We start from the raw sequence: 13,077 nt of genomic DNA on the forward strand, positions 1-13,077 counted from the left end.
TGCCTCGGGCCCCAGGGGCGTCCTGTTGCCTTGGGGACCCTGGGGGAGGGTCCTGGGCCCCCCTGTCTCCGGCGTCTGTGTCTTTGGGAGGGAACCCCTTTCCTTGTTGTATCTCAGGGTCGTCCACACCCCCTCCAGCCTCCCAGGAGCGGGTGGCACGGGCGTGGGGCTTTTCTCTCTGTTTTTCCTTCTAGAAGGTTCTCTCCCCCCCACCTCTCGTGGCAGCAGCACAATCATTGTGGGAGGGGGGACCCTTTTGTCCCCAGACACAATCCAGGCCCCCCCCAGAGCTGTCCCCCCCTCCCTCCCCCACCCCTCGGGGGACCCGGGCCCGGGGGGGCCCTCGCCGTGAGGGTCCTTCTACCTCAGGTCTGATTTTGATGCCAAAACCCGCGCCCTCTCGGTCGCCCGGGTCCCCTGTCCTGGGCGCATGGCCTGTCAGTTGCCTGTCACAGGCCCGGGGGGCGCGTGGCCCCCCGATCTGACTCAGGGTGGGTCCACCTGCCACTCGGGGACCATGGGGACGGGAGGGGACGCGCCTCTGCCAGCCGCTCCCCCTGGGGCCTGTCCCCTCCTGTCCCCTCCTGGGGGGCCGGGGGGCCGGTGCGGCTCGGCGCCCCTTTATGCAAACCAGGGTGGCGCGTGTTCCTCCCGGGCGGGGCGCTGAGCCTCTGGGCGGGTGCGGGGACCCCCAACTCAGGGTGGAGGGCGGCTCCGGAGCTGCAGGTGGACGGGCTGCTTCTAGAATCTTCCGTGTGAGCCCTGACTGGTCGGGCGGGGGCGGCTGGGTCCGTATGTAAGAGTCGAGCATCTGTACAGTCACTTTTATTGCTTTTTATCCTTTTTTGCCACTTCTTTCCTTCTTTTTCCCCTTAATTTCGCTTTTGCATCCCCCCCCCCTCCCCCCCGGCTTCCATTCCTGACGTGAAATTTCAGTTCCTCCGGGGTTCGTCGGCCGGCGTGCGGCCGGCACCCCAACTCAGGTTAAAGGAAACAAAAAAAACCAAACTTTTAAGAAAAAGGTATAAACTACTCTCTACCTCCGGCCGGGGCGGCCTGTACCGACTTCAGTTTTTGCAGAACATTCAGGTATTAAAAGGGAAAAAAAAAAAAAAAAAGACCAAAAAAGAAAAAAAAAGACAAAAAAAGGTGTGATTTTGAAATTTAAAAGAACACTGAAAGTTTACATTTTATAACATTATTATACAGATTGTATTTAAACTTCAGAAATATTTAAGACAATTGTAACCCTGTAAAGCTGATGAGATATTAAAACAAGACAAGACACTCTGACTTTTAACAGAAAAAGTTGCCTCTGTGGTTTTTTCCGGCGTCACCCCCACCCCGACCCCGTCTGGGCCCAGGCGGCGAAGGACAGGGGCCAACCCGGGGTCCTCCAGCCAGGACTCACCCCCAGGGGACCCCGGGCCACGTCTGGGTTCATCTGTGGGTGTCACACTGGGGGAGCTCCTGGCATGGGGGGGGGCAGGGATGCTGCTTGACCTCCCACAGCGCCCAGGACGGCCCCACAGAGTGACCCGGGCCTGATGTCCGAAAGAGACGCCATCTGAGAGGTGACTTACCCCCGCAGTGGGCGTGTGTGGCCCTCAGCACCTCGTGGCGGCCTGATGCGAAGTCCCTGTGTTAGGGATGTGTGGGCGACATGGTGTGTGGCCAGGCCTCTGCCATCTGGGTACTAATGCCTGTGGCTCCTGCCCCTCCTCTCTGGCTTCCTTCCCTTGTCTAAGGAGACCACGCCTGGGCCTGCCCCGGGGCCTTTGCACAAGCTCTCAGGGCCTGCGTGGTGTGTGTCCTTCCCTCTGGGCGGGGGTCCTGCTGCCTCTGCTCCACACACACCTCCCGCCGGCCCTTCCCCCCCACCCCCGGGTGGAGGTCATGGGGCTTCCCCAGCTCCCCCCAAGCCTTCACGCCGTGGTCTGGCTCATTGTCACCTCTCAGTAGCCACAGAAACCAGCCCCAGGGGTGCAGTCGGCCCTCAGGCTGCATTTTGTGACCCCTGGACTTGGTGCCCATGGGAGGGAAGCCCCGTGTCGTCTGCCTCCCAATAGACCAAACGTGGGCACGATTGGGGCGGGAAAAGCTTCCAGGGGTGTCCGATCCACGTCCCCCCTTGTGTCCCCTGAGCCCAGAGGACCAGATACGACAGACTCAAGGTCAGCGCGGCCGGACGGTGGGCAGGCCCAGCCTCCTGCCACCTGGCGCTCCTGCCACCAGCGCCGGCCGCAGCCGGCCCGGGCCGGTCCCTCCTGCCTGGGTCGGCCCCCAAGGCTGCCCTCAGACCGAGGGACAAACAACCAGCCCTCCTGTGGCGGCGGCCGGTTCCCACACGCCTCCCTGTGGCCCGTTTCTCACTCGCGCCAGACAGGAGTGGCCGCATCTGGGGATCAGAGGTCAGAGGACAGAGGTCAGCCCACCTGCCTCTCAGAGCCCCCTGCCCCCTCCCCCCCCAGGGAGATAAAGAAAATGTGATTTTTTTTCAATAAAAGGGCATTTCCGGCAAACTGGATCGGCCAGTCCAGCACCTTCATTCCTGGGCTGAAGAGGAATTCAGAGAGGGAGCAAAAGGCCCGGAGGTCACACAGCTCCTGGGGGCGCAGGGCGGGGTCGCCCCCCTCCCGGGCCCCCCAGCTCTGCGCTGGTTCGGAGGCCGGAGGCTCCCGGAGGTGAAACGTGAAACCCGGTCCGATGGGAGGTGCCGAGAGGACGCGGAAAAAAGAGGGTTTTGACGGAATCCTGTGCCTTTCCCTCCCCCACGAGCGCACGGCGGGGCTGCGGGGGTCGGTGGCGGGTCCCCCGGGCGGCGTGGGCGCTGGGCTGGGACGCGGGAACGGCGGGGTCTGGTCCGGCGGGTCCGCGCGCACCCAGCGCCCGCCCGCAGACGGGAGGTGGTCCCTAAGCGCGTGGGGAACGGAGACCGCGGGGCGTAGACCCGGTGGAGGGGGTCGTGCGGGCCTCTGTGCCTCAGTTTCCCCCATCTTGCTCCCGCCACCTTGCCACGCGCTCGCGGCCTTGGCTTTGGGGCCGGGCGCCCGGCTGGCACCGAGGAGGTCTGGCGACTGGGTGGTCCGAGACGCCCCCGGAGCAGGGCTTTTGTCCTGCGCTCCTGACACAACTGGTCTGTCCTCATTCCGGGAGCCGGGCTGGGGGCGGGGTGACCTCTGACCTCGCGCCGCCGCCTGGCCGGGCTGGGTCCCCCGGGAGGGAGGGGGAGGGGAGGCCTGCGCGGGGCCGCGGCTGCGATCCAGCTGCCGCGGGAAGTTGACCCCGCTCTCCGGCCGCACCCCCGTCGGCACAGTCGGTCTCCTGCGCCCCAGTCCTGCGGGGCCGCCCCTGCGCCCTGGAACCCCGGGGACGCAGACCCAGGGCCCCGAATCCCCTGGCCGTGGGGACCACAGCATCCCACCCCCCAGCCCCCGCCCGCGCTTTGCAGGTGGGGAAACTGAGGCCCGGAGCTGCCTGGTGACCCGCGCGCACGGCTCAGAAGTGCCGCGTCCACCCACCCCCCCCGGGAGCCGCACTGGGGGGCCATTCTCAGAGCGGGTCGGGCCGAGTCCTGGGGCGTCAGGATTCAAGGAGAGAGGAGGTTTGGGGGAACCGGGCTTTGAAAAGCGTCAAGGAGCATTCCAGGCGTTTCCTTTTTCTTAGTCACTCTCTGAAAAAAAACCCAACAGTTGAGAAACCCGGGGGCATCAGCCGGTTCTGGGGGTGGAAGTCACGAACAGGTGGTTCTAGTTCCCACCCTTCTTTGGACTAGGTGGTCCCTGCCTCGCTTTCCCCATTTGGCAGCTGCTGGGGCTCAACTTTTTGGACACCTGGCTTGCCTCAACTTTCAAAAGTCCTTCAGTTTCCTATGTCCCCCTCCCCCGGGGATAAAATAAAATCCAGGCTCCCCACTGCCCACAAGGCTCTGGATGGCCCAGCTGCCCTGCCCGCCATGGTCTGGCCTCAGGGCCTTTGCACGGGCCTCCGCCCACCCTTCTCTTTAGGTTGTTAGTTCTGTGCTCAAGCGACACCTCCTCTGGGAAGCCCCTCCCCTGGACCCCCGAACCAGGCTGGTCCCCGGGACACCCCCCCCCTCCGCAGAACTGCTTCACGCCTTGGTCCCCTCCCGCTCGGTGGCTCACGCCTGCCACCTGGCGGCCGGGGCTGCGCCTGCGGGTCCCCCGCTCTGGGCGCCCGTCCCCTCGCCCTGGATCGCGCTGCGGGGTCGCCGGCTCCGGTGACGCCCCCGGTGGCTGGGGGCGGGGGCTCCAGTGCCCCCCGATGTGGCTCGCGGGGACCCCGCCCGGGACAGCCGATCTGCCGAGCGGGACAGCTCCGCTTTTAATCGATTTCTGCGTTTTCAGAGGTTGGCAACACGTTCGGCACGTTAAAATACACGGTGTAGACGCGGCCCGGGGCCGGCAGCCGTGGCCGAGGCTACGCGCTCCTCGAGCTCGCGGCTCGTTAGACCCGCACGGAGCTGCTGAAATACAAACGGGGACTTTGCGGCCCCCGAAGAAAAGGGGTCCGAGGAGGCAGATGGCGCATCCATGAGCACGCACTTAATGACAACGTGTTGCGCGGCAGCTAGACAAGCTGTCACGTTAGGTACGTAGTCTGCGTTTTACGTGCAACGCCTCATTTAGGCCTGCGAGGTCGGTAGGTTATTATTTGCACATTTAAAAAAAGGATCCGAAAGGTTGAGTCACTTGGCTAAAAAGCGCCCAGCGGAAACGGCCCCGCCAGACGTCCAGGCTCTGAGGCTATAACTGCCCGCAGGGCACCCCGGGACTTGGTTTCTCCGTCTGTTTCGGGGGCGATCTCCTTCCAAGATCTCCAACCGATCGGAGCTGCCCCCCGATGATGCCCAGAGCGGGAAAAAAGCTCCGCTCACAGCGCAGCCCCCTCCCCGAGGCCAGTGCGCACGCGCGAGTCGGGCCGACGCCGGGGGCGGGGCGGCGTGGGCGCCGCTCTGGCCGGCGCGGCGCGGTCGCGCGCGTCTCGCTGGTGATGACGCACATCCGGGGCGGTGGAGGCAGCAAGATGGCGGCGCCCATGGAGGTGGCCGTGTGTACGGATTCAGCGGCACAGCTGTGGAGCTGCGTCGTGTGGGAGCTGCACTCGGGCGCCAACCTGCTCACCTACCGCGGCGGCCAGGCCGGACCGCGCGGCCTGGCGCTGCTCAACGGCGAGTACCTGCTGGCGGCGCAGCTGGGCAAGAACTACATCAACGCCTGGGAGCTGCAGCGGAAGGTGGGCGGCGCGGCCGGGGGGCTGTGCGCGAGGAGCCCGCGACCGGGGTCGGGGAAGGGTCGGTGGGTCGGCCGCACGCGCCCTGCTTCGGGGCTGGGGGGGGAGGGGGGGAAGAGTCTCGGGCCGGGGGCTCTGCGCATGCGCGGGTCTGGGGGCTTGGGAGGGAGGCGCGCGCTCGGGGCGGTGGGGTCGGTTAGGGCGCTCGGCGCACGCGCGGGGCTGAGCGTGGGGGGCGGGTCTCACGGGGGCGCCGGCCTGCGCACGCGCACACGGAGGGCTTGGGGGGAGGAGGGGGTGGCCGTGGGGCGCTGCGCACGAGCGGGCGCGAAGTTTGACTACGGGGAGAAAGCATTGTGGGGGTTCCGTGGGTCTGGGCGGGTGAAGGTCCGGGCCCGGGAGACTCATACGTGTATTGCCCCCCAAAAGAAACATTGCTTTTCGCCATGAGGGCTCACGGTTTCTCCTCTTGCAGAAACCCCAAAAGGCAGCCCCTGGAGCTGCTGGCCCCCCCGTTCCTCCAGCCGACGTCTCTTGGGGCGGGCGGGCTGTTTCCCCTGAGGATTAGGGGAGGCAGGATTGGGGCACAAGCCGACTAGCCACTGGGCTCTCCGGCCCCGGCGCCCTCCTGGGCCCTCAGTGCCTTCCCCGCCCCCACGGGGGTCTCTCTGGCCCCCCACCCAGACCAAGCACCATTCTGCTTTTATCCGAGGATGCGCTGGCCTCGCCCTGCACCCTGCAAAGCCTCGGCTGGAGCAAACGTCTCCTTGCCCCCCTGCCCACTCCTCTTTCTGGTTCTCTCGGGCGCCCCATCCCCCTCTCCCCGCCGCCCCCTAGCCTAGCTCCCACATTCTGCACGGAGCACAGAGCCTGCTTCTGTTCCTCCAGGACCAGCTCCAGCAGAAGATCATGTGCCCCGGGCCTGTCACCTGTCTGACCACGTCGCCCAATGGCCTCTACGTCCTGGCGGGCATCGCAGAGAGCATATACCTGTGGGAGGTCAGAGGAGAGCCTAAGAGGGGGGTGGCCTTGGGGTGCTGGGTTAGACCACCCACTGAGTCATCACGGACAGACGGTGAGTTTGGGGGGGACCCGCTGCACCTCCCGCACAGTCTCAGTGCGAGATTTGTGCCAGAAGACGGAGGGGTAGCTGCATTCTGCTTCCCTGAGCTCCTGCGCGCCTCCCCTAGAGGTTTGCCAGCCCGAGGGCATTCAGACCTCGGTGTGTGATTCTGAGACCGGGAAGCAGTCGCTTAGGTGCAGGGAGGGAAACTGAGGCAAGGAGGGGCTCCTCGAAGGTGACCCATCACGGTAGAAATCCTCACCCTGGTCGTTGTCAGCCTGGTGCAGGGCCGTGGGCAGAAATGAGTGGCCTGTCCCGTGATCGGGGGCATCTTAGGGCCTTGCCCCTCCTTGAGGGGGGACAGTCTGTGGTACCTCTTGGCCAGTGGCGGCTGTCCTCCCCAAACCCCTGCAGAATTCCCGACCAGCAGGAGCCGTGACCACGAGGGGGCGTCCCACACGGCCAGCCAGATGCAGGAGCCCAGGCTGAGGGTTCCAGCAGGCCGGCCTGACTCATGCTCCGCCTCTGCTGACCCCGTTTCCCTCTGCGGGGGTGAGGAGGGGCCGGGGGGGGGGGCCGGAAAGCCTTAGAGCTGGGACTGGGGGCGCAAGGGACATGTGTATCCAAATGTCCCCTTCACGAGGACACCAGCCGTTGGATTTAAGGCCGCCTTCCTTCAGTGTGATCTCGTCTCAAGTGACCGTGCCTGCAAAGACCCTGTATTCAGCTAAGGTCAGGGGTTCCGGGGTTAGGACGTGAACGTGTGTATTTGGGGGACACAGTTCAACCCACAAGAGCATCAGTGTCACCCCCCCCAACACCACAGTCCCTCCCACAAAGCAGGCCACTGGGAGGACGGCCGCTTCCCGCTGACAGAATCATCCTGGGGGGCCGGCCGTGGATCCCGATCTGGCTGGCCCTGAGGGACCCGCAGGCTGCAACTCACCCCACAGAAAGCTGGTCCCGCCCTGGGGGCTACCAGGACACCACCCCTGAGCCTGTGCAGGGCGGGGGTCCTCGCGTGGGCTGTGGCCCAGGGCTCAGTGGTCAGGGTGACTGTGAACGAGGGGGTGGGAGCAGGAGCGAGACCCGACCCCCTTCCCGGCTGGCCGTCATCCACGTGGGGACCCGGCAGCAACAGGCGCCCAGGACGGCCGGGGGTGGTGCAGCCCACCAGCCTCCCTGCTCATCTCAGACCCCACACTCGGCCATGTACCGCCAGCCCAGGCCCCGGGCATCGACGGGGCGGCCTCCCCCGGGACCTGGCGGCAGGGGGGCCGGAGCTGCGCCCGTTTCCAGCCCTGACCCGAGCGCCCTCCCCCGCAGGTCTCCACGGGGAACCTGCTGGTCATCCTCAGCCGCCACTACCAGGACATCTCATGCCTGCAGTTCACGGGGGACAGCAGCCACTTCCTGTCGGGGGGCAAGGACTGCCTGGTGCTGGTGTGGAGCCTCTGCAGGTAGCGCTGCGGCCCCCACGGCGGGCTCTGCGTCCAGCTGCGGAGCGTGTGGTCTGTGTCCCCCGGCTGGCGAGGCCACAGTGGAGGGGGCAGGGAGCCACTCTCTGGAGAGGCCGTGCCAGGGCCCCTGGCGGGAGGGGCTGCACTCTGGGCAGGCTGGTGTGAGGTGGGTGAGGGCAGTGGGTTTGTTCAGGGCCGAGGGGCACCGAGGGCGGGGGCATCGGGACGGGGCCTCCCCCCTGAGGTCCGCTCCTCCCCGCAGCGTGCTGCAGGTGGACCCGTCCAGGACGCCAGCCCCCCGGCACGTCTGGTCCCGCCACACCCTCCCTATCACAGACCTGCACTGTGGCCTCGGGGGGCCCCTGGCCCGGGTGGCCACCGCCTCGCTGGACCAGACGGTGAAGGTAGGGCCCCTCCCGCCGTGGATCTGGCAGCTGGCAGGATCTTGGCCGGCGTGAGCCGGTGCGTCGCCTCCTCCCCCAGGCTGGCGGCTCCAGACAGCCCTTAATCCCCCTGGTGCTTCCAGCTTCAAGGACGTCTGGAGGTGGACGGTCCAGGCCTCTGTTGGCTCGGAAATTCCCACTTGGCCGCCCGTGCCCGGTGGCTGCCTGCCCAGACCTCAGGGGATCTGAGGGCGTCTCGGCCCTCAAGTCTTTGTCATGGTCAGGGGGTTGGGGGGACTTTCAGGGCTGACTGGCCGGTGGCCTGGGGGCTGACGGCGGCTAACGCTGGCAATGGTAAGGGGTCCTGGCCGTGAGAACCAGGGCCCACCTTGGGGAAGGCCGAGTTCCTCGGCACCCAGACCCCTGTGGGTGACGGCTCCGTCTGAGGTTCGGGGCTGCAGCGTCTTCCGGTCAGGGCTGCCCTGCTTAGACCAGCACGGGCCCCCGGTGCCCGCGGAGCCCCGTCCCACACGCCCGCCGCCCCCAGCTGTGGGAGGTCTCGTCGGGCGAGCTGCTGCTGTCCGTGCTGTTCGACGTGGGCATCATGGCGGTGACCATGGACCTGGCCGAGCATCACATGTTCTGCGGCGGCAGCGACGGCTCCATCTTCCAGGTCGACCTCTGCACCTGGGTGAGTGGCGGGGGCAGCCGTCGGGGCGCCCGGGGTTGGGGGCTGAGGGGCTGTGGGCCACCCGGGGTCCCCTCCTCCCTGCAGCCAGGGCCTTGTGCTCCCTCCCAGACTGTGGCCCCCACTCAGCCCCCCGTCACCCGTGAGTCCCTCTGCTCACTGGCCCTCTCCGCCTCCGCAGCCCGGGCAGAGAGAGAAGAGCTTCCAGCCGGAGCAGGACAGCGGGAAGGTGTTCAGAGGGCACAGGTGCGGGGTCAGGGGGTGGGAGACACCCTGTTCTCTTGCTCTTGGGTCGGGGGTCATTTGTGCTGCCCTGTCTCGGGCCTGTCTGTCCCCAGGAACCAGGTGACCTGTCTGTCGGTGTCCACTGACGGCAGCGTGCTGCTCTCGGGCTCCCACGACGAGACCGTGCGCCTGTGGGACGTGCAGAGCAAGCAGTGTGTCAGGACGGTGACCCTCAAAGGTGGGGCCCGGCCTTCTCAGGGATGGGGTCCCCGGAGCTCCTCCGAGAGGCCTGAAACCGTGTGGCTCTTCCGTAAACGCCCGTCATCTCTGGCCCGGTGTCTGGGAGGAAGGGCCCAGGGTCCCGCCCAGTGGAGGGGGCAGCAGTCAGGGCCCTTCCTAGACGCGGCGGGGGAGCGAAGAGGGCGGGAGCCCAGGCCCAGGCCTGGCCGAGCCTGACCAGCGGTGCCCACAGGCCCCGTGACCAACGCCTCTATCATGCTGGCGCCCATCAGCATGCTGAGCTCCGACTTCAGGCCCAGCCTGCCCCTGCCGCACTTCAACAAGCACCTGCTGGGCGCCGAGCACGGCGACGAGCCGCACCGCGGAGGCCTCACGCTGCGCCTGGGCCTCCACCAGCAGGTGCGTGCCCGCCCCCACCACAGACGCACGCAGCGCGTCCAGGTGTTCAGAGCGGCCTGACCAGAGGTGCTGCGTGTGTCCAGCGGGGCCTGGCCTTGTGCACTCAGCCCACGCTCTGTGCCCTTCTGTCCACTGTTTCCACGCGGTGGCCTCACACCAGCCCCGCGGGGGTGGCAGGCCCCTCCCACAGATGGTTGATGGGTGGCTCTGCCAGGCTCCTGGCCCCCGGCTGCAGGTAGCATGCCAGACAGTGTCCAGGCTCCTGTCCGCTGGCCACGGGCAGTGTGCCCAGACAGTGTCCAGCAGGAGACGGACGGCCTCCCCGTGGCAGCACCATCGTCCATCTTGCTGAGCCAGGCAGGCCCTCTCCGCGGGCTGGAGGCACCAGCTGACCGGCTGGCCGTCTTCTGGAGCCTTCTTGACCCCGGTTTCTGTGCGTCCCTCACGGACGAGCTCGGCGAGATGGACAGTGCTGCTGCCACGGAGAGGTTGTCCATCTCCTGCTGGACACTGTCTGGGCACGGTGCCTGTGGCCTGGGCAGAGGCCGGGTGCCTGGCTGGCAGGCCCTTCTCCAAGCCTCAGTCTCCCCATCTGTCAGTGGCCTCAGGATGGCTCCCCAGGGGCACGGTGGCGGCCAGCACTGACAGGATGGGGAGAGGGCATCGGGAGGCGAGGTGCTGACACAGCCCCGTCCCTCTTGCAGGGCTCGGAGCCCAGCTACCTGCAGCGCGCGGAGCAGCTGCACGCGGTCATGTGCGGCACCATGGAGAAGGTGGGCGGGGCCGCGGGGTGGAGGGGCGGGGCCATGGGGAAGGTGGGCGGGGCCATGGAGAAGGTGGGGGGGCCATGGGGAGGTGGGCGGGGCCGCGGGAGAGGGGCGGGGCCCTGGGGAGGTGGGGAGAGGCCATGGGTAAAGTGGGCGGGGCTTCAGGGGCAGTACCATGGAGCCGGTGGGTGGGGTCGCGGGAAGGGGCGAGGCTACGGGGAAGAGGGGCGGGGCCTGGAGGGGCAGTACCGTGGAGATGGGCGGTCTGGGGCGGGTGGGCGGGGCCGTGGAGAGGGGGGCAGGGCGGGCCTGGGGGCGCAAGGTGGGCGGCACCATGGAGAAGATGGGCGGGGCGAGGCGAAGGAGGGAGGGGTGGGGCCAGGGAAAGTGGGCAGAGCCTGGGGAGGGGGTGCCATGGAGGAGGTGGGCCGGGGCCATGAGGGGGGCGGGCCGTGGAGGCGATGGCCAGGGTTGGGGCCGGGCCGGGCCGCGCCGGGAGCAGTTGACTCCGCCCGCTCCCTGCCCTGTGTCCCGGGCCGTGGGGCCGTCACCCTCGCTGCGGCCCCGCGTGTCCGTGGCCCGCGCGCCCTGAGCCCGGCCCTTCCCCGCCTCCGGCAGAACGTCCTGGGCGGCCAGGAGCAGCTGCGCGTGCGCGTGACGGAGCTGGAGGACGAGGTGCGCAACCTGCGCAAGATCAACCGCGACCTGTTCGACTTCTCCACGCGTATCATCACGCGGCCGGCCAAGTGAGCGCGGGGCGCGGACCCGGACCCCGGACCCCGACCCCGGCCGCCCCGGGCCCAACTCGCCCCTCTTCGTTCCCGTTTTGTCTGGACTTTCGCCCCGTGTGGGGCCGTGTCGTCTGAGTGTTCACCCAGCGGTGTCGTGTGTCACGTGGTGCCATTCTGTTTTTAGCAAAAACCCTAAGGTCCCTTCTCTCTGGGCCTCCGCGTGCCGCACCCCGGAGGCCTGGGCCCGCTGGGTTCCGGGACCTGGCGGTGGGGCTGCCCCAGCGGAACTCACTGGAGCGCACGCCGAGTCCGATTTTATAAACCTGTTTTTAAGAAGCTGTGGTTCTGTGACTTTCCAGACGCGTTTCCGCTGCCCCAGTGCCTTTGCACCACCGTCAGGGCCTCGGAGGGAGGGACCTTGGGGCAAGAGTGATGCAGTTACTGTGGTGTGGTCACGCCTTGCCTGTCCCTCTGGTGGTCACCCGAGGGTCCGCCCAGCCTGGGTCAGGGCAGCTGGCTTTGAGGTGGTGTCCGTTTCTGGGCAGGGTCCCCCAGGGGGACATGCGCCCAGACAGCTCGCCCAGAACATTATCACCTGTGTCAAGGGCCCAAGAGAGGCCAGGCGACCCCACTGCCTTGGGGTCACTGCCAGCCAGTACCTGGAGCCCAGCCCAGACCCCTGACCCCAAGGCTGCCCGTGGAACCTTCCAGAAAGTTGCCCCGAACTGACAGCTGGGTCTCATGATCCAGAAAACCCACGTGACGTAGTCAGTGCCGTAACAACCAGCCTGGAGCCCACGGCGCCCTCAGCTCAGGCTTTTAGCCTGACTCAGGTCCCCTCCCGGGGCCCTCGCCACCAGGGAGCCCGGGTGGCACCAGGCTCCCCCTGTGCACTCACCCCCGTGGCCCCGGGCCCAGCGTCTATGGCTGGTGAGCGGTCTTGCTGGCTGGCAGGGGTCCACATCATAGGAGCCCCTCCAGTGGCCCCTCTGGGCCGGAAGCAGGACGAGGTCATAGCAAGTCCGGGGCCCCTTGGCGGCCACTCAGTGCCCAGCAGGGTCTGGGAGCTCGACCCCCTCCCCAGGGCCCGGTCCGCCCTTGCCCTTGGTCTCCCGGGAGTCAGGGATCAGGCTCCCCAAAGGCCAAGGGCCCCTCACCTGCCGGCCCGACACCCACTGACCCCTGACCCCGGGGAGAGCCCCAGCCGCAGCCCCAGACCTGCTCCCCCTCGGCTGCCCGCACCCGCGTGTGGCTGACGGCCGGCCGGAAGGAGATCGGCCGCCTGTCCCGGACGCCTGGTGCGGCCGCCTGCATCTGGCTGAGGCCCAGGCGGCAGCTGGCAGGTGGCCACCCAGTGGCTGAGGTCCAGGCCTCTGTCTGGTGGCCGCCTCCCTCGCTCCAGATTCTTCCCCGGGGGGGCTGCTCCCAGTGCCCCTGAACCCCCAAGGGTTCCCAGGGCCACAGGCCCCCAGCGCCGCTCCGGACCCTCAGCTGCCCACTCGGCGGGGCCCGGAGTTCCTCCCTATGCGTCCACCCGACCTGACCCCGGGGCTGGGGGCCCAGGGGACCTGAGGGCCGTGTTCCCGTGGGGCTGCGGGCAGGGAGGGTGGGGTCCCCACACTGGGCAGTCACCGGTTCTGACTCAGGCCCGCAGATGCGGCGGCCAGTCTGCCGGGGAAGGCCGCGCATTGACATGCAAACCGCCTCCAGCCCGCGCCATCCCTGTGCCCGCGCAGTGCCACCCTGGAAGGTCGCCTGTCCACCCACTCGGGACAGCGGCCAGCTGGCCGTGCTGCGAAGGAGGACACAGCCGGGTGGGGGACCCGGAACCTGCTGACCTCTGCCCCATCCAGCCCGAAGTCAGCACG

At 67.6% G+C, this 13,077-nt stretch overlaps 1 protein-coding gene and 1 long non-coding RNA gene across 3 annotated transcripts; one reads left to right on the forward strand and one right to left on the reverse strand.

Annotated features, from left to right (window-relative positions):
- The first annotated feature begins 4,169 nt into the window (after positions 1 to 4,169).
- Positions 4,170 to 11,545, forward strand: WDR18 (WD repeat domain 18). Of its 2 annotated transcripts, XM_070624664.1 has the most exons (10): positions 4,170 to 5,256; positions 6,142 to 6,252; positions 7,643 to 7,776; positions 8,039 to 8,180; positions 8,707 to 8,850; positions 9,029 to 9,093; positions 9,186 to 9,310; positions 9,545 to 9,711; positions 10,416 to 10,484; positions 11,097 to 11,545. In XM_070624664.1, the coding sequence occupies exons 1-10, from the start codon at positions 4,864 to 4,866 to the stop codon at positions 11,226 to 11,228; spliced, it is 1,482 nt and encodes a 493-aa protein (XP_070480765.1). In that variant the 5' UTR covers positions 4,170 to 4,863; the 3' UTR covers positions 11,229 to 11,545. The 2 variants fall into 2 exon arrangements, with proteins under 2 accessions (XP_070480765.1, XP_070480766.1); XM_070624665.1 differs by lacking the exon at positions 9,186 to 9,310 and having other exon boundaries at positions 4,864 to 5,256.
- LOC139084063 (uncharacterized) lies at positions 5,252 to 7,022 on the reverse strand. Its single transcript, XR_011541326.1, has 3 exons — positions 6,579 to 7,022; positions 6,183 to 6,243; positions 5,252 to 5,810 (listed from the first exon to the last, which is right to left on the reverse strand). It is a non-coding gene; the product is annotated as an uncharacterized lncRNA (long non-coding RNA).
- Positions 11,546 to 13,077: the final 1,532 nt, after the last annotated feature.

The sequence above is a fragment of the Equus przewalskii genome, chromosome 6 (genome assembly GCF_037783145.1).
Source record: "Equus przewalskii isolate Varuska chromosome 6, EquPr2, whole genome shotgun sequence".
NCBI lineage: Eukaryota > Metazoa > Chordata > Mammalia > Perissodactyla > Equidae > Equus > Equus przewalskii.

What these genes read in the sequence shown, in the direction of transcription:
- WDR18 (XM_070624664.1), top strand. Translation starts at nt 4,864, where the DNA reads ATGATGCCCAGAGCGGGAAAAAAGCTCCGCTCACAGCGCAGCCCCCTC. An exon ending in AGAGCATATACCTGTGGGAG is followed by an intron (nt 6,253 to 7,642) that starts GTCAGAGGAGAG and finishes CCTCCCCCGCAG; the next exon opens with GTCTCCACGGGGAACCTGCT. An exon ending in AGGTCGACCTCTGCACCTGG is followed by an intron (nt 8,851 to 9,028) that starts GTGAGTGGCGGG and finishes CCGCCTCCGCAG; the next exon opens with CCCGGGCAGAGAGAGAAGAG.